This window comes from Scleropages formosus, chromosome 25 (genome assembly GCF_900964775.1).
Source record: "Scleropages formosus chromosome 25, fSclFor1.1, whole genome shotgun sequence".
In the NCBI taxonomy this organism is placed as follows: domain Eukaryota; kingdom Metazoa; phylum Chordata; class Actinopteri; order Osteoglossiformes; family Osteoglossidae; genus Scleropages; species Scleropages formosus.
The window spans coordinates 11,204,890-11,229,257 of record NC_041830.1 but is presented as its reverse complement, the minus strand read 5'-3'; the positions used below and the strand labels follow the sequence as shown (position 1 = coordinate 11,229,257).

At 46.7% G+C, this 24,368-nt stretch overlaps 1 protein-coding gene across 2 annotated transcripts in view; it reads right to left on the bottom strand.

The window, feature by feature from the left end:
• LOC108921740 (RNA-binding protein Musashi homolog 2-like) overlaps positions 1-24,368 on the bottom strand; it is a 106,216-nt gene that overhangs the window by 5,364 nt on the left and 76,484 nt on the right. Inside the window, exons 8-11 of one of the 2 annotated variants that reach the window (XM_029249363.1) lie at positions 20,548-20,630; positions 14,504-14,618; positions 9,197-9,271; positions 2,783-2,842 (exon numbers count right to left, since the gene is read on the bottom strand). In XM_029249363.1, coding sequence (XP_029105196.1) covers positions 2,783-2,842; positions 9,197-9,271; positions 14,504-14,618; positions 20,548-20,630 — 333 coding nt within the window. The remainder of the gene's footprint in view (positions 1-2,782; positions 2,843-9,196; positions 9,272-14,503; positions 14,619-20,547; positions 20,631-24,368) is intronic. The other variant, XM_029249364.1, reaches the window with a different exon arrangement.

Genomic DNA, 24,368 nt, shown 5'->3' with positions numbered 1-24,368 from the left:
TTTTAGTGATTTTGAATATGGCATGATTGCCGGCGCCAGATGTTCTGGTTCCAGCATCTCAGAAACAGCCATGCATCCGGGATTGTCCTCACATGACAGTGTCCAGAGTCTAGAGAGAACGGTGAGGTAAACAAAAAACATCCACCCAGCGGTCCCCCCCAGTGAGACAAAACACCTTTTTAATGAGAGAGGTCAGAAGAGAGTGGCCAAAACAGTTAACGTCAACAGTATAGCCACAAGCACCAGACACTGTGCTCACTGTGACAATGGACACAGCGCTCTCTGCAGCGAGGACACAAGTGGACAGAACATTCTGGAGGGACTCCATATGTGTGCCCGACCAGAGGCGATCCTGAATCCACAGCAGAAATTACATCACAGGTCATCGTGAGTCACAGATCTCATCAAAACAGATTAATTACTGATTACAAGAGACATGAATCCAATTTGAAATTCTAACTGGTCCCACTGAAAGGTGGTAGAGAATCAAACAGAACCGTTTGACCGCTGCACTGGCCCTTCAAGGAGGATGCCGGCTGTCGTATGCAGACGCACGAGAAGGTGCGTCCACAGCGATCCTGCACCCACACTAAGAAGTGAGGCTCCGCCTACACCATACTGAGACAGCTGGGGCGGATCTACCACCTTTTCCTTTGAGTGAGAGGAGACCAAAGGAGAACCAAAGGCAAACAAAATGAAGCTCCACTGAACCCGACTCCCCTGCTGCCCCTTGAGGAGGCGCCTTTAATCGTGACAGAATAAAGAGGCACTTAGGTTTAATCGGTTTCGGACGTGGGTACTGACAGTCGGGTGTCCTTGAGGGTCAGACGGGGCAACGTGTGAGTCTCTAATTAGACGAGCAAGCGGCCGCCCTGCCTCCTTTCCTCTGCTCTCCTCTTGTTAGACAGCTAAGCACAAACAGGCCGTGACTTTCCCAGTTCTTGCCTCCCGCTGATTAGTTAAAGAGCCACGCGGGAGGTCTGAGGTTGCAAGGGCTCCTCATTAGCGCCCCCCTTAGTACCACCTGGGATCACAGAGGCAATACGGACGGCCGTCACGACAAAGTCCTGCTGCTATAACCTGGAAGTGAAGGAATGCTGCAGGAGGCGCAATGGTTAAAGCTGCCGCATTACACATTAAGGATCTGGGTTCGAATCCCACCTCCTGCTGTAGTACTTACCTGACCTGATACAGTAAAAATGACCCTGCTGCACAGACGTATCATTCATTGATCAATCACTGCAAACTGCAAAACACTGCAAGTCCTTTTGGTGAAAACACACAGCGAAACAAATAAATGCAGATGTTGAGAGTGTAGGTGTATGGCTCCTGAAGGAGAGCGCACCAGGAACTCTGATGGCAGTTCAGCAGCAGGGGGTCCATGTCCAACAGAGTCTCTTACAACAGAGAGGACATGGACTAGTTGCCTGCTTCAGGTCTGTGAGGGAAACAGGGAAGACAAAGGGCAGGAGTTGCTCTTCAGTTGCTGCTACCTCTCAACGTCAAACAGCTGTAACAATAGGGGCCCCCGTTTCTCGAACCACCGATGCTGCTGGCTGTCTAATTAGGCATAGTTACGTGTCCACATGGACGAACAAGGACACGCCCTGTCTCCATGTGGACAAGCTCTGCCAGAAATGGGATCCCGCCCGGCAGGGCCCCGTCCTCTCTTGGCCGGGCATGTGAATGAGCCTATCAAGCGCTCTTGCCGGCTGGCTGCGGGCGGCTCGACGCCTGTAATGAGCACATTCATTTCCACCCGTGTCGTTCCCCTGCTGGAAGAGCGCACGCTCCGCGCTGCCGAGAGAACTTTTTATTTTCCATTTTAAAGCGGCTTTTTTAAAATGCATATGTGACCAATTAACAGCACTAGACCTTTTTCTAAGCGCGCTGATGTTTAATGTCTCTTTTTATTTCATCTCCTCGCAGCTCAGCTAATTCATTTAAACAGATGATGTATTCACACAAACACACCCCTGCCAGACCCCCCTACCCGCCCCAATAGGCCTCACAGCGGGTGCAGTACCCGTCCTGCCTGTCACCACCTCATCACCACTTCCCTCTCATCTTGCAATCAAAGGACCCAGGTTCAAATCCCGCCTCCTGGTGTAGAACCCTGCTGTACTATCAATGTACTTACCCTGAACTGATACAGTAAAATTACCATGCTATATGAAACAGTCAATCATTGTAAGTTGCTTAGTTTAGAAACCTCATTGCAAGCTGCTCTGAAGAAAAGCTTCACCTACTTATTATTATTATTATTATTACGGCAAAGAAGATTGAACAGACTTCCAGTCCTAATTATGTTTGCTATGAGAAGCCAGTTTGTCAAAAGCTACGCCCTACCCCTTCCGGTTCCACCTTGCTAATGAACCAGTGGCTACATGTCATGCTTGACCCACCTCCTTTTTGCACCCTGGTCGTGTAAATGAGGAGATGTCAAGGGTGGGCACTCAAGCACTCTGTGAGGCAACACGTTTGGTTATTTGGCAGAACATGCAAGAAGATGCTCATCCAGACGCAGACGTCAAGCAACCCCAACAAGCGCTTCACAAGTGTTTCACACGAACGATCTCAAAATCCTCCTAACAAGGAGAAGCGTGCATGGCCGCATCGTGTGCTCTGCTCCACACAGCCTGGCTGCTGAGATCAACTAGGTTGACTTTTACCGCTTTTCACTGGAGGAGGCGCATGGTCCAAGGTCCAGGAGGCAGGTGGCTGCGCAGGTGGGACCGTATGGGGCAGTCATTACTGCACACACAAACACGCACATACTCACCTGAGCCACGCGCTGCAGCCACCGCTGCCGTCACCGGGCCATAGGGCGTCGCTGGGAACCCTGGGAGAGCAGAGAGATATGGGTGTAATACTCAAGGTATGAACTATAGGAGAGCAGCAAATGGGACCGGAAGGTTTCGGGTTCACTCCGCAACAGAAGGGAACTTATTTGAACGAAAGTGAAGAGGGCAGTAAAAGGCAGTAACTGGAGGATCGCTGTATGACGACCTCATCTTCTAGTATAAACTTCTCATAGCAGAAGATCCAAGTGAGGATCACCCCACCACCACCCTGATGGTTCTGCAAACATTCAGCTCATAGAAACCAAACAGAGCTGTAATCCGGATCTGTCTGCTGGGCCAACGCTGTGCTGATAGCGAAGAGGTATGCGAAGGAGAGGAAAGCACAAGGTTCCACCAGACCACCATGCACTGAAGACCCCTTTTCTTGCAAGAGCCGCTGCACCCTCATTCATCAAAGACTGAAGGAGACAAAGGCCTGTAACTCAGTACGCCAGGGATGGACCTTCTGCAAGGGAAATCCTTTCCCATTCTCATGCCTTGTCTTTTTCGCAGCAAGGAAATGACATTCGGACAGAGCTGGAGACAATCACATCCAGGCCACCATCTTCAGTAGCCAGACAGTGTTCCTGTGTGATCAAGTACACTCATTTTTCATTAGACAAGTGTTCCTCATTCTTCAGTGGTCAACTGTTACTCATTCTTTGGAGGTCAAGTATATTAATTTTCCATTAGCCAAGTGTTCCTCATTCTTCAGTGGTCAATTGTTACTCATTCTTTGGAGGTCAAGTGCTACTCATTCCGTGGAGGTCAAGTACACTTATTCTTCCATGGTGAAGTGCTTTCATTATTTGTAGGTCAGAGGTCAAGTGCACTCACTTTTCAATGGTCACACTGCAACTCATTCTTCAGTGGTTAAGTGCTGCCCATTCTTTGATGGTCAAGTGGTGCTCATTTCTCAGTTTCTCTACTCATTTCTCAAGGTGTTGCTCCTTGGTGGTCACATGATACAAACTGCTCAGTGGTCAGGTGCTGCTCATTCCTCGATGGTCAAGGCTAAGAAATCTCGAGCCACTCCAGCATCCTCCCTCCCCCTTCATTATAGAAGAATTTCTTTCATCCTTCCTGCAATGGAATGGAATAATCAGAATGAAGGCCTTGGGGGAGGGTCTGTCCAGCATTGTGCTACCAGTTTCAGCACCCCTCCTGTGAAATGCCAGTCACCAAAGTCCATATTGCACAAGGGGAAAAGCAGGCATATCTAACCAGACAAAGTCAATAATATGCAAATGGAAGTCAGGGGTCCCTTATCCCCCTTTGACCATCTCATGGCCCTTGCCCTATTTGATTGACAAGTGCGACTCCCCAGCTGCCTGCAGTGGACCTCTGCTCTGAACATGACTCCTGACAGCAGCGAGGTTGTGGAGAGGGGTAGGCCGATGTGCTCGCTGCAGCTGTGAAACAAACACACTCGCGGGTCCTAATTACACCGAGCAATTAAAGAAATGCATGTGAACAGTGCACACGAGTCATTATTGTAATATAAACATAATTAGTGGCTGGCTTTTCTGATTAAAACGCACATCTCCGGCCGGGGAGGCCTGTTTACCAGGCGAGGAGCCCATCTGACAATAAAAGCTTGACACTTGAGATGGTTTTATTCAGATGGAGGAACGCCGGGTAATTAGGCTTGTCTCATTCCGCTGCCCCCCCCCCCGGCACCATGAACACCTCCTCCACAAAAACCCATTTTGTTCGTGTCCCCAATACCCTTTCATGTAATGAAAAAGTGCTAATTATGTTGAAACGAAAGCCTTTTTAATGAAGGAATCCACTTGCTAAATTCCTGGCGTTATCTCTCGTTAAGGCGATGTGACGGGGCACTAAATGGGCATTCTTCCGCTGGACTTCCTGCCAAGTGCTGCACCTCCTGACGGAAGGTGGCTAGCAGACTGATTACCGTGCCACACCATGGGGCACGATACCCTGAGACCCACGGTCACACTACTAAAGCAGAAATAAGAATCAAATTATTAATATTTTAACAATATGAGAAATAATTATTCATCCATTTGCATTCATTTTGATTCTGTTTTTGATGGTTTTTTGCTTCATCAGAGGAAATGATGGCAGATTAAGAGTGGCCACTCTCCATCACACTGGGATTGACACCCAGAAGGCTAAAAAGAACACCTCCACAACGTTAATAGGCGACTTCATGGCCCATACCCATAGGAAATAGAAAAATTTTGAAGGGTCCGAGGACCTCCTCCAGAGGAACACCTACACAGAAGATTTTGTGTTTCAGTTTATCCTGCTAATCCCATCTAAAGAGAAGCGCCAACTAGAGCACCAGGCTAAAGGCAAGCGTACGTATTTAATGCTCTTTGCTAAGACGTTGCCCGAAGTTGCTGTGCAGGAATGCCCTCCTCCAGCCAAACCGCCTGCATTCCCCCTGCTGCGGAGCCCCCTGTCGCTCTAAAGTTACTGACGAGCAAAGTTGTTGAGAGAGATTAACTCTGGCGGATTAGGCGGGTTAATTAATAGATCTGGGAGGCTCATTGTTTTGTGTTCGCAGGGTAAGAAGCGGCCCCCGGAGGGGAAGCCGCCGCGTTAAATCAATTTCACGGCCCTTTATTACCGAAGAGATAAAGCCAATATTTAGCTTTCAATTTTTCCCAATTATTCACCTCTCGCCCGTTCCCACCTCGTGCCGTGCCACTTGATTGGCTCCACTCTGTGAGCCCGGGGGAGGTCTGTCAATGGCATAAGGGCGGTGGGAGAGATGGAGGCAAACATGGTTGTGGTCACGTTGAGTTTGTACACCAGAGTCCACTGGTTACCCTAAATGAAAAACGAGTCTGCTCTGACCACACCAGTTTGACCATGGCTATTTTGCAATGCCCCTTTGTTCACCCTCTTTTGTCACCTTCATTCAGTTCATTTCACTTCTACATGGCTGCATAGACCATGGTACCTGCAACAAGACCACTAGTGGCTGCAAGTCTCAAAGCAGCCTTACAGTGGAGGAAAGGGGAGAAAAGAAAAGAGAAGCTCAACCTCAGGCTACTGTATTTTCATTAATGTCACAATTAAATAAACAAAAAAAAAAAAAAAAAAAAAAAGAATGAATCACATGGAAATTTGCCCCAACTGCCATCCCATTGGTGCTTTTGGCCTTTTGAGCATGGTTGTCATATCTCATGGGCACATTTAGTCTCCAACAGGAGCACAGGGGAGCTCAATGTACAGGTACAGTTGTGTAAATACAACAGTCTGTGTCTCTCCAAAAGAGCCAACTTCTGGATCAGTCTATGTGACCCGAGATGGGAACAGTTCTAACCTTTATTTACAGTAGTAAACTGGGATGTCTGGCCTCATTACGGGGAAAAGATAAATTAATAATGGCATAAATCAAAATGGGAAACGTGCTGATACTAAAGTACGCACCGTGTGTGGGAGGTGGGAGGTGTGAGCCATGCGTAGACACACACAAAAAGGGATGTGACAGAGCACAGGGCACTGTGAGCAGAGGACACAGACAATATCAAAGCCAACTTAAACCCACAGTGAATCCCTCGACTTTGTTTCCATTCAGCCCCCCATCCCCATACCCCCAGCGGATTAGAGCCCGCTGCTAAAAAAAAAATAAATAAATAAAAATATTAAAAAAAACCAGAATTAACTCAGGTCTTTGCACTAAAGTCAATTTGCAAGCTGCCGAGCTGCCGAGATTAGGGTAGATCCCCTGAAGGCTGAGGGATGGGGCACACGCCTTATTCACCTTGCGTGTCATACACCAAGGTCGCCGATGGCAACGGCATCGTGCAGTGGAGCGCACCACAGGCATCGCTCTAGAGGAGAGCCACCAGGATCGGGGCGAGTGCACCAAGACATCTTTCGACCCACTTTTTCAATGTTGGGGAGGGGCGCTGCCATGAGCTTTAAGATGCAATGAAATCCTCAATGCCCCCCAAGCCCACCAGAAGAGGACAAAAAAAAGAAAAGGACACCTTCTGACTCCTTGTTGAGAATTGCACGATATTCTTTCCTTTATATGTGACATCAGGCGTAGTGGTTAGAGCCATCGGTATGTAACTGAAGGACTTGGATCGCACCTCCTACTGTAATACCTTTGATCAAGGTAGTAAGGCTGAACTGATACAGCAAAAATTACCCTTGGATAAACAGGTAATTCAGTGTATGTGATTTAACACTGCAAGTTGGTCTGAAAAAAGCATCAAACAAATTAATTAAGGGTTAATTTCTATTATTTTGTGTATTTGCTTCTCATGTTAACAACAGAGATACAATTTTTCAACAACACAAACATTTTCCAGATAATAATTTTTAATTACATTTTTCTTCTCTTCCTTCACATTTATCTCCTAAACTTTCAGTCCGTACAGGAGCAAACACAACTTCTGTTTACCCTCCGAACTGATGGCAGTAAAGAGCGCCCAAACAGAACAGGAGTGGGGCACCACCTTAATTCAACTAATTTTCACAGTGTTTACAGCTTTTTTCTGATGTTCCAGTGTGTTGTTGATAAATAAGGTGGACGAGAAGACTGGCGGCTTGGGAGGATTTGTTTGCTTATCGGGTGGACGCTGGGCAACGTGTCATTTCACGATGACAACGCTGCACGTTCATGAGAAAACAACCGGCACTCAACAGCAGTTTGTGGAGGAATCACAATTTTTTTTAAATCACCGTTAATCGCATAGAAGCTAACAGTGAACGAACAGAGGGATGTCTGTATCATTGAGCATTTATTAATTTTGGCTTAGCAGGAAAAATGACTTTGGAGTTACAAACAAAAACAAGTTAAAACAACTTTCGGCTGCCACTGTGTTTGTAAGCCCAGGAGCTGATGTACTTTTCTGTCTTTAGTGCAAAGCAAATAAAGTGTGCCGTTCGCAGGCTTGGACCTGATCGCACATGCAACGCACACACACCTCGTTGCGTGAGCAGGATACACCTCACTGTCACACTCAGGGTCACGAGGGAGCAGAACCCAGGTCTTTGACATGTCACGACATCCCGTCTGACTCCCTCTTTATTAATTAGACGCTTCTTTAGGCTCCTGGCATGTTTCGCTAGGGTGCCACTTGATACATAATTCAGAAGCAATAAAAAAAAAGCAGCAGCAGGAAGAAAAAACAAGCATCATGTGCGAATCCTTCAGAAAGCAATTAGCCAAATGTGAGCCTCAGCCGTATGTAAAGAACGGCTCCGCCGTATCGGCGATGCTGCATGTCTGGCACGGCAAACACAGACTCGCTATAAAGTGCTTAGATAAAGCGTAAAATGTACACTGTGCCCAGAGTGCCCTGCTTCTGCACAAACAACGTCTCGTCCGTGACTGGAGCCCTAGGCACAACGGCGGGCCGCGCTGGAGCCCCTGGCACGAAGACGCTTTTCAAAGACGGAAATAATCCAAATCCGTCTGGCTAACTGTACTCTGGACTTTGATTTCCCACCTTAAAAGGATTTGCGCGTTTCGTTTAAGCGCGGACTGTCACGGCGCTCGCGGTCGCACCCAGCCCCCGCGTCATGCGCTTGGTCACGCTGCAGCTCTTCTAAGGGCATTAGGAACACGCTCCACGTAACTGAGCACTTGTGTGTGTGTGTGTGTGTGTGTGTGTGTGTGTGTGTGTGTGTGTGTTGGGGAGGAGTGCGATAACAGTTCTCCAGGACCTCAGGGACTGCGTTTTTTTTCCCAAGTCACAGCTGTAAAATGTTTGAATGAGGTCTTAATGATGATAATAATAAAAATAATAATAATTATGCCACTCGCTCATTTGGAACTTTTGTCCAAAGCAACGTACAATGTGAGGTTTGTACACTAGGCAGTGATTTACCCATTTATACAAAGGGGCAATTTTTACTGTACCAATCCAGGGTAAGTACCTTGTTCAAGGCTACTATTGCAGCAGGAGGTGGGGTTCGAATCTGGCTCCTTCAAATTGAAAGGTGATGCTCTAACCAATGCGCCACCTAGTGCCACTTTTAGGATTACTGTAGATGAATAGTTTATTATTATTATTGCTGTTGCTGGTATTATTATTCATTTAGCTGAAGCTTTTCTCCAAAATGACTTACAATATTAAGCCACCAGTGATTTACCACTTTAAAAAGCTGGGTAATTTTAACTGTATCAGTTCAAGATCAAAGGTACTAGAGTGAGATTCAAACTTTAGCTGCCCTAACCACTGAGCTACCTGCTGCTGCATATTTCCATTTTAGGTTACTTTAATTCTCAGGGACAAGCACCTGCTTCTTTCTGTGCTAATGCCATCCCTTGAATGCTTGCCTGCCCATTACCTCATGACCTGACAGCCAATACCAGGTGGTCTTGGTACCAGGAGGCGCTACGTCACGCAAGAACTTACCAGGGAACTGGTAGCTGTAGCTGGGGGCGAATCCGGTGTATCCTCGACCGTAGGTGGCGACAATGTTCGGGTAGCCTTGGGAGGCAGAAGGGAAAAGAAGTGACATGAACACATGGTGGTGGATGCCACCGCCCCTAGCTGCAGCGGCCTCAGGAGACAGCGAGCACGTGGAGCAGCATTACCGCAATTTCACAGACATCGCCATAGGAAAGGGCTTCGCGGGACTGCTCACAGGAGCGGTCAGAAGCTGCATGTTTCGTGGAAATGTATCGCGATCTGCTCTGCCATCATTGCCGAGGTACAAATTTTCATTGACAGCACCTTGGAAGGAGTCCACGGCTCCTGTCTTCTCGCCGCCGTCACGCCAAATCAGTGGCATGGGACACGCGAGCAGGACAGAGCCCGGCACGCAGGCCAAACGTGCCTGCCGGCAACATGTAAAACCAAGAGCGGCTGATGCGTGGCTCCTTGTTATACCCGTGGGCCACGACAGTAACCAACCGGGCGGGAGCGGGGCAGCTCACACCACCACGCCGGACGTCCCGGCCCCACATTCGCACCTGGCTCTCACTCAGTGTACGTGCTGTCTGGCCCTTGTGGAAAAAACATTCGCTGTCGTTCTGTTCAGTTCTCCTCTCGTAACAGCGACCGCTCATCCCAACAAGCAGGAAATTATAATATTTGGGTATTACACAGAGCAGCCTATTATAAATGTATGTGTCATAACCCCACTTGGTCAGTAAATGTTATATATATATATGCATATATTTTAGGGCTGCTAAACCATCACAAATATGGACGAAAGCGGACATGATGAAGAAGGTAAGATACTTTCATCACTAAGGTGTGACTGCAACGCTATGCAATAGGGGCCTGAAGGATATTTCATTGAAATGATGTCATGCAAACGTTACATTATGAGGTGGTACTCTAAGGGAGTTATTACTACAGTTCATCTGCACATGACTGGACCGTGGGTGACCAAATACTGGAATGAGCACGCAGTCCAATGCATTACTATATTGTTTTTAAATGTACTTGCTAGAATTTCCAAAACACTGAAAGAGATAGTTTATATATACACATATATATATATATATATATATATGTATATTTGAAGAGATGTTCATGTAACATCTCAGTACATAAATATGTTTTGGGAATGCAGAATTGAAAGGAATCATATTCTTTGAACCAGCTGCCTCCCTCTCATAAAGATTTTTTAAAATCTGGTGGTAGGATAAAGAAAACAATTTAAACAGCATTTTTCACAAAAAACTTCAATATTTCAAGCGATATTCAAATATACAACTCTATACAATAGATAATATACAAAACATGAAAAAAACTTTATTAAAATTATTTTATTAAAATTTGCTAAAATCTGTTAATACATTTATTTAGTTTGCGGATGCTTTTCTCCAAAGTGACGTACATCTCATTACAAGATTACTGTCACATTAAAATGATATTTATAAGAAATACAATCACACATGTGCTATTCACATGGGGGACTTTCGTGGGTTCGAGTCCCGCTTGGGGTGCCTTGCAACGGACTGGCATCCCGTCCTGGGTGTGTCCCCTCCCCCCTCCAGCCTTGCGCCGTGTTGCCGGGTTAGGCTCCGGCTTGCTGTGACCCCGCTTTGGACCAGCGGCTTCAGACAATGTGCGTGCGTGCGTGCGATATTCACATATGACCGTTCAACTGCATGAGTGGAAACCCCTCCCCCTCACTAATCTTTAATGCCCCCAACCATCCCCAAAGTGATTCCTAGTAAAGGGCTGGAATACATCTTCTGAGGGTCACTTTCAGACTCCCGGGGACCTGACAGCAGCTTGCTGGACCATGTGCACAACCGTCTGTACCCGAAATGCATTCAGGTGTCTGACTGATGCTTTGGACCAAGAAAAAAAATACGAAGGCTGACGAAATTCTCAACGACTGACCGGTGCCCAGCAAATCGTAGGTATCGGCATCACCTGTCAAAGACAAGATCCAGTCCATCTGATACGTGTCCCGACGGCTTGCGCTGCACATGAGCTCGCTGTCTCTCGCAGATCGATCATCAGAACGACACATCTGACAGAGGCTGCAGTCGGGGGGGAGCAGATGGACCGCCGATAACCTTGAAGGCGGAGGACGGCCAGAGGAAAAGGGCCGCTCTCTCCCGATTAGAGCCGGACCCTGCAAAGTCACCCGTGTGATAAATATAAAATCGGTTTTCTACACACGAGGAGCTCCGGTTTAATCCGCGAAAACCGCCAAAGACGGTCTTTCCAACTGAGGCGTCTCGAGAGGCTCAGTGATCCAGCACGCGAGCTACCGGGCAAAATTTATCAATTAATCACGTCATAAATAAGCCAACAACGCGCACGGACCCTCTCCGCTACGCAACGCTCTAACCACAGATTCTCGTGAGCCCGACACCGCCGATGATGCCTCCGATACATCCAGGATGAAGGATGAGGGAAAGCAGACGGATGGGTGACGTGGCACGATAAATCACAAAGGGCAGATGCACTGTGAACGTAATGCGAACACACTGCTAACGCACGCCTACAACACCGTTAACAAACAGCCAGTCTAGTGTTGACACATCACCGACACAGCCCTAATGGACTGCTAACACATCCCTAAAACACAGCGATGACACAACTACCGCAGCTAAAACACCGCTAGTAATAACACTGCTGCCGCTAACTGGACTGTACTCGGTCTTTTACAATTTTATTATTTACTTATTACTATATATTATGATGCACTTAATTATTCTTTGATTATTATTTCTTGTATTAATCACTATACGGTGCTGATATTCCTACCTCACTGCCTATGGATTACTTGAATGCTTTTTCTCATATGCCTGTGATGTGGCCTGCTGAAGAAGTTTCCGGAAGGTAGTACTTGTTCTACTGCTAAAATCCACTTAGTTTGGATTGAGTAAAAGACACTGTGGAATGTCTCTGTTTGGTACAAGGCGATGAGAGTTTTCCGGAGTATAAAGAGACACAGGAGAAACACGCAAGGGTGTGAATCTGTGACAGATAAACATCTGGTGAAAACTGCAATAAACCAACTTTTTAAGCTTTAAGTCCAACACACGTCGTACACCAACGTGTCACAGTATCGGAGAGCCAGGTGGGCTGGAGCACTTGCTCACACACTCACAAACATATTTAATCTGAATTAATTACATTTACTCCTTTAGCTGATGCTTTTCTCCAAAGTGACTTACAATGTTAAAGTATATATTTAATTATAATTTACCCATTTGTACAGCTGGGTAATCTAGAGTAAGTACCTTGACCATGGTTACCACAACCAGAGGTGAGATTCAAACCTGTGACCTTCGAGCCCAAAGGCAGCAGCTCTAACCACTATGCTACCAGCTGTCCCTATTAATTAAGGCCGGGCTGTACTACCACTGGAAACACCCATCAGTTCTGCAGGACCTTTACCAGGCACCGGGTCCGAGGGTACAACCGTAGGTATGCCTTCCGGAACCTTACAGCCTGGCACAGTCGCCATTCGAGCCGAAGCACCTCGTTAAGAATCAACACGTTCAAATTCACTTTTGCAGGAATCAATTACTCGCGTGCGCAGCTCGATCCCGCGGCAGACTTCGGCGAGCCCTAATTCTAGCACACACATGAGAGTGGTGCGGCGCAATAAAGATAAACGGCTCGATTAGGCGTGCCAAACAATGGGCTGGAGAGCAGCTCTTTAATGAGATTCGGCACGAAGGAAAATAATAGCTCCTTAAACAATGAGCGTTGATTTCCCCCCCCATATGCAAATTATAAACGGGAATGTTACGCTTTTCTACTTTTCCAATTTCATTTAGATAAGGGGCTCACTAAATAACCCCGCCACTTACTGTCGCCCCTGTTGCCATCCTCCACTTGCACCTCCCACCTCTTCAGGTTGACTGCTTGCTCCAGACCCCCAGTGGAGGCATCCATGAGTCTTGTTTGAGCTTTACACATGAACGTATGACCCTGATCACGTGTCAGTGCGCTTGAGGTTTATGCCCTAGCAGGACAACAAGACACTGGACTTCTGAGCAAGGTGCTTGTTGGAAAAACACATTTACGCGGTTCAGGCTATCAAAAAACAATATGCAATACAAATAAAATCTCGGAAGGTCTTCCAGTTGTGCAACTGATACATTCCACTGCATCATACATGTGATTTTCAAAATTGTTTTGACACAGTGGAAATCTTATGTGCAAATAAAATGTTTTAACACATTAAAATAAAACATTGCTGTGTATTTAGTGTTTTGTGCTTTCACATCACCTGAAATACTACTTTTTTTTCAACACAAAGCATGCTGCTTTGCTTCACTAAGGAGGAAAACCGCAGATCTTAAAGCGAGGGAGGAGGCTGGTGTGAACAATGCGATACCAGTACATTTCCAAAAAAACAGTGGAGATGATTGAGGACTCTTGGAGGGGGGGGTAAAATGGTCACTGATCCCACACACACAGGCCACAAACTCTTTAGACTTCTCCCCTCTGGCAGGTGTTACAGAGCACTGTCCATCAGAACGACCAGAGATACAAGAACACTTTTATCTCTAAGGCCGTCGCTCTCCTGTCAGTGCAACGATATCCCATCACTTCTGTCATTTACTTCTTATTTATTTACATTTTTTGTATTTATACTGGGTGGGGCGGGGCGGGGCGGGGCGGGGCGGGGCAGTGGGTTGGACCAGGTCCTGCTCTCCAGTGGGTCTGGGGTTCGAGTCCCACTTGGGGTGCCTTGCGATGGACTGGCGTCCCTTCCTGGGTGTGTCCCCTCCCCTTCCAGCCTTGCACCCTGTGTTGCTGGGTTAGGCTCCGGTTCGCCACAACCCCCACTTGGGACAAGCGGCTTCAGATGATGTGTGCGCGTGTGTGTATTTATACTATTATTTATACTTTCGTGTTTGTATACTCTGTAAATATGTGATTTATTTATTCTGTAATTCTGTGTCAGTTATTTGTTTTCTGTAAATACTGGACGCATCAAGAACCACAGCAAATTCCTGGCTTGTGTGCATCAGCACACTGGCCAATAAAATTCATTCTCAAAATATGCATAACAAAAAAAAACCCCCAATTTTAACAACGTATTCCACTTTGTTGATTCCTTTGGAAAACTCTGGAAGATAGTAATAATAATGTGATACTGTCTGGTCTGCTCATTCCACTTTCTGGTCACCCGAGATCTAGCCATAAGCACATGCACTGTATGATTATAGAAATAAGGCAGAACTGCTTCCCGTTTGAGTTGTGATGTAAGATGGGGGCGGGGCTACTTACTAAGCATGCCCATGCCGAGCATGAAGGCGTCCATGGTGTAGGCCAGACCCCTCCCTCGACTCCTTGTCCCTGCAGGAAACATCACCTCCTTGGGCTGGGCCTTCTTACATTCTACCTGCAGGAAGCAACGAAGAAGAGCACATCACCCTCCGGGGCAGCAGGTGGCGATGTAGCTATGGAACCGCTCCGCTGGAGGGGCCTTTGTTTTGTACCGGTGGTTGAGAAGCTTCACCTGGATTGCACCACCTCCATAAACAGGTAGAACTCAACATGTCTGTTGAGAAATTGAACAATGTAATCACTCAGGTAATGTAACCAAGATTACAGAGCAGGAAGTAATGAATGTTGCTGTCAGTATGTGTGTCAATTTACCTCCATACTTAAGCAGCTAAAACTAAAAGTGCAATTATTTTTAAATTGATACAAATGCATAACCACAGATCAATGTTTCTTCCATAATCTGTCCCAAATTTAACCAGTTGTCCATGTGAAGGGCGAACACAGCGCCACCAGGTGGTGACGCACTGTCACTGCCTCGGAATGTGCAGCAGCGACCCACTCCTTTCCGTGAACCGGAGAATGCCGGCGAGCTCTGCCAGATGGACCTGCGCCAGGCCTCAGCCACCTCTCTTTAAAGCGGAGCCGTTCACTTTCAGCCGAGGATCTGCACACGTCTCGACAGGTACTTTTTAATCCCTGGGTAATTTGTTTAATCCCGCCTTCTCACCTCAAGCTCCGCCCCTGCTCCCATCCCAATTGAAAAGCAGCAACGACAGCAGCAAGGCAATACGTCAGGCTATTGCTGCCGCCCCCGTGCACAATTCCTGCTGCCACAAATATTACTACTACTGCTACTAAATAAATAAATACAGATATATATATATATATATAAATAAATAAAGAGGAGCATCGTTGCCTGGAGGCACCAGAAAGCCCATCTTAACGGCACAGTATAATTCATAGCAACTTGAATTAAATTACATAGGAGACTTGGGGCGCTGGGACCGAGTGTATTATTGATACACTCACAGCTATTTCACAGTGACACAGAAATCTATATTCGCCCACAAAAACGCTGTCAGGGGCTGTTTACGTCTGCGAAACAGAGCGTCTCTTTCACACGGCGGCAGCACGCTCCACAAGTCAAATGCGGAGCGACTTGGGGAAGCGTGACCGAGATCCACCTCGAACCGACCCGACCCGCTTTCTAGTCTAAACGGGACTCCTTGGGCGACCAAGAGGGCCAGCTGTTTAACCCCGTCAGGCCTGGTGCGTTTCCACAGTCGAATAGGTTTTCGGCTGGGCTGCGCGTGTCACATCAACCCAGCTGTCTCACAACGTAATGTGTGTTTCAGCTGCGTCGAGCTGTGCTGCGTGTCCCAATATGACAAAACGACAGAAGTTCAGGACAGATGTTGCGGCGCCATATCAATGGGTTGGGGGGGTCATTGTGTTCTCAGCCAATTACAAAGTATTAGAGCCAAGAAGCTGAGAGCAGAGAGGGCAGGACCTAAAATAATGAGTTCAGAAAGGGGGACTGAACTGACTCGTGAGTACAGACAGTGGGTGGAGCCTGGGTTACAGACCACAGTGGGACAAGCCTGGTCAACATATACAAAAGGGGCGGAGTCTTTACACAGAGAGGGGGCGGGACCGAAATTATTGCGTACAGAGAGAAAAGGGAAGGTATCTGAGTTTGAGAGAACCGAGAGAGAGAGGGTTGGGCCTACATTACTTACAGCAGAGGGGGTGAAGCCTGAGCTACTGAGAGAATGGGTTAGGGGGCGGGGCATGAGTTACTGAGTGTGAATAATAGGTGGGGCATAAATTACTGAGAGCAGATAGAGGGCGGGGCCTGAAATTAGAGTAGGAAGAAGGGGCAGGGCCTTAGTTACTGAGGTGAGAGAAACACGAAAGCGTCCTCTGACACCTCTTGCTCTGTCCAAAGACCTCATTCTCCCTGCCAGAGAGCAGTTTGCCCCCAGAGCCAATGGCGTGAAATGCAGCGCTGTGTGAGTCAATGCGTAAGCGAAGCAGTCGTGTTCTCATTAATAACTGTCATCAATACAATAATCAGATTAAAATGACTCAGATGCTGGGCACAAACAAACATTATTTCATGCAACTGTTCCTGGCAGGCCCACAAATCAGAGTTTGGTGGTGAGTGGCGGACGGCTGGAGCGTGTTGGTGCAGCGCCGGTACATGCACACTCGCATTAAAGGACCAGCTGACAGGCTGCGGAGAGCACCTCGGGGATTCTCTGTTTGGAAAAGCAACCGACGGGACGCGCGACAGATGTTCGCTTCCATTAATTACGAGTGGGCTTCCACTGAAATTTCAGACGAGTGTGAGGAGAGTGCCGGAAATGCGCGGCGGCCACGGGTAGCTGCGAGATGTCAAGATCACAGGTGTACTTGGAGATGTGGGAGAGACGCAGGTCCACAGGGTTGGGCTTTGACCACTGCAGGAGCCACAAACTATGAAAGAGACGCAGGGAGGGATCCCACATGAGCGATACAGCTGGCTCTGTAAGAAGGTGGAGCAGGACAAGGGAGCCGCCTGCTGTCGTGTAGGGCACATGAGGACTCAGGGGGACTGGTGCGCTCCTTCTGTAGAGAGCACCTTTCCTCAAATGTTAACGCCAACCAAACCCTAACGTCCCCCCTCAGACTCCCAGCCCAACTGCCCTCCTCACCCTACCAGATGCCAGTGCTGCGGTCCAACTTCCGTAGCTGGGGGACAAAGCATCCAAGCCGAACCTGCCTCTGGCCCGTTTCCCGCCCGGTTCCAGCCTTCTCCCCGACACGCTTCAAAAGGCAGCCGTGGGCTAGTGGAGAGCAGGTCATTTGAGTGGCAAGGGGCTGCTAACAATATGATAAAACTAAACGTGTAAATAATCTCCAGTTCAACTGCACTGTTGCTATCACTGCTGATTTTTCCCATTTTCTCTATTTTTGCACGCTTCTGACATTAAATTTGATCAGATCTTTGTCATTTCCAGTACTATTACAGTATATTCCTAGTAGTATGGTATATTCCAGTACTATTTACATAGGCACTACTCCCGTATTGTACGTAAATGTTTGTGTACCTTAAAAAAAAATGTAGGAAGGTGATCAGGAATTGTCTGTTCTGAGTTTTATGCACCTACTCATGTGATGAACATTGGTGCATAAAGTGGAAAAAAAACTAAGTTTACTTAAGAATCACGTGTGCAACTATGTCTCTTTCTCCTAATGTACAAATTGTATTTTCTCTGAGATGCACGTCGCTTTGGAGAAAAGCGTCTGCTAAATGAATAAACGTAATGTAAACGTACTATATGAACGGAGCCTGAGAAGGAATAATTACACCTGTATTATTTTTATGTCACTTATCTGGGGTGGGTGATAATGAAATGTGGAGCTACAAGTATGAAAAAGTTACTGCCCCTTTATAGTCAATAACTCGTTTCACCTTTAGCTGCGATGACTGCAACTGACTCTCAAATCGCGGTAGAGGAATTTTTGCCCATCTCCTCCATGCAGGACTGATTTAGCTCAGTAACATTTGCAGGATTTTCGAACATGAACAATTCTTTTCGGGTCTTGCCACAACATCTGTCAGATTCAGGTCAGGACTTTGAATAAAACTTTTGTTTTTTCAGCCTTTGTTGTTATTTGCTTGTATGTTTTGGATCAATGACTCGCTGCACGACCCAGCTGCGCTTCAGCTTCAACTCAGACTGATGGCTTGGCGTTTCCCTTCAGAATTTTCTGATCCAAACGGAAATTCGCGGTTCCTGCAACGACAGTGAGGCACCCAGGTCCCGTCACAGTGAAAACCGTGGACCCCTCACACTGCCACCACCATGGTTGGCTGCTAGTAGAAGGTTCTTACTCCGAAATGACGTATTCGGTTTCCACTAGACAAAGGGCCCACGTTCTCCGAAAAGTTTTATTTTAGATTCATTAGTCCACAGAAACATTCTTCCAAAAGTCTCAAGAGACATCAAGGTGCTTTCTGGCAAACTGTAGACATGCTTTCATGTTCTTTTCAGTGAGCAAAGGTTTCCTGCATGCCACTGTCCTGTCTACCCTATTTTGGTGCATTTTTGTCTTTCTAAATGTGGAATCATGAATGCTGACTTGAGCTGAGGAATGAGAAGGCCTGAAGTTTCCAATATGTTTTTCTGGGTTCTTTCTGAGCTCATTAATGACTTTACACCTTGCTCATAGAGAGATTTTCGCAGGACATCTGCTCCCAGGCATATTCACCGCTGTTGTCGTTCAGGTTCAGAGCCTTAGAAGTGGCTGTGTAACCCTGTCCAGAACGACAGGCTTCTGCAACTTCTCGCTGGAGGTCTTCAGAAATCTCCTGTGAGTGTTGCATGATGAGCCTCCGCCAAGCGACGATGGATGGATGATGAGCCTCCACGAATCTCTAATCTTCCATCACCAATTATAATTGCTTGACAAAGATTACACCCAAAACAGGCTGATTAAACTTAGGGGGGGCAATTACTTTTTCCACACCTCTGACTGCACGTTTCCTCATCTTCCACTTGAAGAAAATGACATAAAAACAAAACCAGTGTCATTTTTTCCATCTCAGGCTCCATTCATGTACTACTAGAACTGACAAAAAAAGATCTGATGGAACTTAATGTCAAAAAGCTTCAAAAACACAGGAAACTGGAGAGGGGGCAGTACTTCTTCACAGCACCGTAAATGTGCACTGAAAAAGAAGCAGGAGGAACAGCTGGGAGGGGGACAAACTCCTCCAAATGGGTATTTCTTCGCATTCTTCATCTTTCCTCACTTGGAAGGGTTTCATCTGAAGCTCCGTTAAATGCCGCTTCTCGACAGGAAGCCGAAGTGCCGCAGCGTAGAAGAAACGGACAGCCCCCACTGTCGAGCCCAGCCGCGTTCCCGCACCCACCCCCTCCTTCAGTTCCTTCAACAGCAAACCCCTCGCGGCTGATGGCAACCGTGTGAAGGATTCCCAACGGGAGCGGAGCACAGAAACGAAGTCGATGCCCCGTGCTGCTCCCGGGGAGCTGGGGTCATCCGGAGGCACGACACTGTACAAAAAACCAGGTGTGTCAGAGTCACAGCCCAGGACCTGCAGGCAGCGTGTGTCTTCGGGTAAGGGAGGGTGAGAGGTCTATTCTCGTCACCCTGATCTCGGGGTTGAGCAGTATACACTTCCTACTTCCCATCACACTGACAGTCCCAGCCAATCGCAAGGTCGATCATGACAAATAAAAAACGCAACTGAAACGGCACCTTCAACATTACCACTAATTCATTTTGTTGATGCTTTCTCCAAAGCAGCTTGTAATGTTAAGCAATTTACACTGATTTGCCCACACACCTGTAGCAGCACAGTGTTCACGTGCTTTTGCGCAATGAAAGATACTGTACAGGCAGTGATCTTGTCACTTTTTTCTTTATGCTAAACATTCGTGAGCCAAATTATCAGAATGTCTCCATGCAGGGTGTACCCTGCCTCACTACCTGTGCTGTGGAGATGGACTCTGGACCTCCAGGACCCTGCACTGGACAAGACGTTATTGACAATGGATGAATTAATGAAAATCTAATATTAAAAAAGCTATAAATAATAATTAAGCGTACAAATATTACAATATACAATTTTTTTATCATTGTCATGCTTTTCTTTTTGATATTTTAATTAATTTTAGATGACTACTTTTTTCTCCCGGAACCGATCACGTTTCCCCATAAGAAATAATGGTAATTCCCTCCCCACTATGGGAATTTGCCTAATGGTGTGATTTCATGGAACTAATTAACTCTTATGTGAGGAATGGGTGCATTTTTTTTTTTTACTCCATTACTCCCCTGAGCCACCTCTACTCACAAGACACACGGCGACCCACAGACAGCAGAAAGCACAGCAGCCCCTCCACTAAAAATGGAGATGACACAAGACCCCTGGATACCCAAAGGGTGCAGAGATCACTGCCCACCTCAGCGAGAAGGGAAAACAAATCATCACCCAAAGACCTGAGCGACACGGAGACAGCAAGGGCACTTACCATTTTGTTATTGATCTCATGGAAATGAATTTCACAGACTTTTTCTACCACATCTTCGCTCTCGAACGTCACAAAGCCGAATCCTGTCCAGGAAGACAAAGACAAGGGGGTCATCTCAGTGTGTTTAGGAGCAAAAAGGAGCAACAGCCTGAGGAAACCTTCAGCACATCATGAGAACCAAGACCCTGGGAGCCACATCTTTCTTTTCAACAGCTGCCCACACATTTCAACAGTACATTCAGAAAGAGTAAGACAAATGTGGGATCAAATCTAACAAGAACTTTCAATGGAAAAGCAAATGATTCGAGTGAGGTTATCATATTTTGGACATGTCATGAGAAGACTGGATGGAGAGCTCTTCAAAAGATGGTGATGATGGGAAAAGCTAGAAAAATAAGAAGAGGAGGAAGAGCAGCAACCAGAAAGATGGACGCAACAGCAGTGACAATGGACACAGCCCTTCCAAGGACATAAGTGGAGGACAGAACTTTTTGGAAGGACTCTATATATGTGGAAAACAAGCGATGACATCATCAAATGGCACTAGATAGATAGATAGATAGATGTAGAAGAACAAACTGTTTTCCATCTGCTTTGATTGCTGGGCCAGTGTCACTAGTTACAGTTGGAGCTCTTTCTTACAGCAATGAGGACGAAGCTCAGATGGGTGACAAGGTCAAGGCCGCTGACAGACACCTTTGACTTGTGTGGATCTGAGCTCTGGCGGTTGGAGGCATCCAATGAGGCGTCACTAGAAGAGCTCTCTTTTAAACTCCTGATGTTGCATCACTAATTAAGACACAAACACTAATTATGCGCATTATGTGAAATGACATAACGGATCTATACGGCGCAGGGGAAGGAACTCAAAATAGATAAGCCCCTTTTTTTGGCTATGTCACTAAAAGCAGGGATAAGCAAAGTGTTACAAGTCAGGCTAGAGACAATGGCAGCTTGGCTGTGCCTGGGTGTGAACACGGCTTCCTGTGGGTGACATCGGCGCAGGGCCGCTCTGTGTGTGTGTGTGTGCGTGCGTGCGTGTGTGTGTGTGGCCAGTGAGGCGCGCTCCGTGGACCGCCACGGAGCCCTCATCAGCCACGGCGGGACCGCTTCTGACAGCCAGCAAATCAGCTGTCAGGATCCATTTGTCACAGCGAGGCGGGTGGGGATGGGGCTCGAGCGTGCGTGCACACACACGCACACACAGGCAGACACAGACACACACACACAAGGACAACCCTCTCCTTCCATGCAGGATCCACTGCTCTTATGATCACCACCACTGTTTTTCTGCTGATACTTTTGTCCGAAGCAATTCTCACAGGTCTGGGACGTCACTCCAGGGTTCAACAGCAGGACATGATCTGAGGCGTCACACTCCACTTGAGACCTGCGTTCTTGGTGTTGTCTCTATGGAGCCACCCAGCTGGAGGATGGTCCACCACTGACCCACCAGCCACCAGCTCAAAGAAAACTCACTTAGAGCCCCAACATGCAACACCAGGATTACTCTTATTACAATCATTAATAACTATTAGTTAGCTGATGCTTTTGTCTACATAAGATCCTCATATTATGAACAGTTGAGATCCAACGTTTTCAAGGTATGAACATTTTCCCATTTAGCTGACACTTCCCCAAAAAAACTTGCAGCATTAAGGAACCTAGAATTATTTACCCATTTATACAGCTAGGTAATTCTACTGGAACAATTTAAGCTAAGCACTTTGCTCAAGGCTACTCTGCAGCAATAGGCGAGGTTCAAACCTTCGACCTTCAGATCTGCAAGTAGCAGTTCCATGCACTACACTATATCCAGTAGCTAAACATCTCATCCCTGTCTGCATGGTTTTCATGTACTGAGCTACAGCGACATGATCTGTTGTTTGGAACAGGAGCAGGATGTCTGCGTAAGCAAACAGGTGTACTTAATAAAGTGGCCACTCAGTGTATATTGCTGGACATTTGCACTGGTTAAGTTACTCACTAAAGGGCTTAACAATAGTTCTCTCTGTGGGATGTAAAGCAATGATTCACCCATTCTGCTGGACAAGTTTACTGGAGCAATTTTGCGTAAGCGCCTCGTTCAAGGCCATGACAGCAGTTGGTGGGATTCAAACTGGCGACCTTCGGATCCGAAAGCAATAGCTCTAACCTTCATATTGCTTTCACTTCCTTATTGTGTTTTCCTTCACTTTTCTATTTTCCAAAATTTGTCTGCAGCAAAATGTTCCTTTCCAACCACAGGTGCTTCACATGAGACTGAAGTGAACTGCAAGTTCAATCAGCACAGTCGTGGTCTGTGAGTGTCCAAAAAATCCCGCTTTCGGGTTGCGTTTGTGTGCGTGTGCTCTTGTCCTTGCAGACGGAAAGCGAGAGGAAATCCAAGCTGGCGCCCCTTCATTTGTTGGCAATGTGACAAATACATTTGTTTTCCAAACTACTGATCAAGAGACACGGACGCTTGAGTAGGAATGCTCCGCGGGGGGGGTCTTTCAGTCTTCGCTCCACGTTGTGGCAATGGGCGTGTCTGCACTGTGACAAGAACGGCTCGCTTCCTGTCCTCGGGGGGAAGACCACCAAGGGGAGGCTGATCCTTCCGCTGTTGGACCACGGAGAGACACCCTGCTCCGACAATACGGCTATTGCTGACGACACACACCGTCTCTAAGTTCTGTGCACCCACGAGTCTGGGTCAGTAAGAATACACACACTCAAAAACCCCAATCAGTAGGCAAACAGAAGACAAATATGACTAAAATATTCATGTGTAGAAAGATGGTGTAACAAACCAGTGTGCACTAATACAAGTGGGCCACGTATGATTATTATGAGTATTAATCGGATGAGCCGGGGGGGGGGACTCCGAAGTACGTATTTACAGAAGGAAGCAGCTTCCATGGTAAAGCAAATCACTCCCCACAAACGACTAATGATGTCTGCTCCACTTTCCAATACTAACTGCAACACACGTGCTTAATGATGTCGTGTTATGAGGCTGAGCAGTACACAACCAAGCAGTAGAGGCTCAGGTGACTGCTTTATAGCGCTAAGTGCAACAGGACCAGGTGAACAGGGCCCCTTGAAGGCCCGAGGCCCTGGAGAAAAAAACCCCATCAGTATTTGGGCATTCCTACCCCATCCGTCCACTGAGGGACCCTTAAGCAACTGAAGCCCTTGGATTAGGCTCCGCCCTCGACCCGTTCCACAATCCCACCGCTGCCTCCAGTATAGATCCATCTCCGAAAAATAATGGGAGCGCGGTTATGCCAAGATCTTTCGATGGGGCTATGCTCTTTTGTTTTTTCAACTGTATATACAGGGCTTAGTTCTAAAGTCAAAGCAAAGGGGAAAAAAATGACAAAATATCAGTTTTTCCCCACAGTTGTGTGAATTAATCTTGCTAAATGGAAAACCTGTAATTTGCTTTAAACAAAATTTGCCTTTCACTCGCTAATCAACCAAGCATTTAAAAAAAAAAAAAAAACAAAAAAAAAAAAAAAAAAACAAGCGAAACGCAGGTTTATTCATCTCTATGGATGACTCCCGGATTTACATTCATTACATTCAATTTGAGTTTTAAAACATTTTCTATCAAAAGATATGTACATTATACGCTCCGACTTCGGCCGATTAATACGTTAGATGTTTTTAATAATTACTTACCACTTAATCCAAACACATTTGTCTGAATCAAACTGAACTGTAGTGCAAACAAAAAGCACACACGGTGACTCGAACCTTGCGATAACGCCTCCGGATAAAACCTTTCATTTGCTCTGATAATTTTCTAATTACAGCTAGCTATTTCACGCTCCATC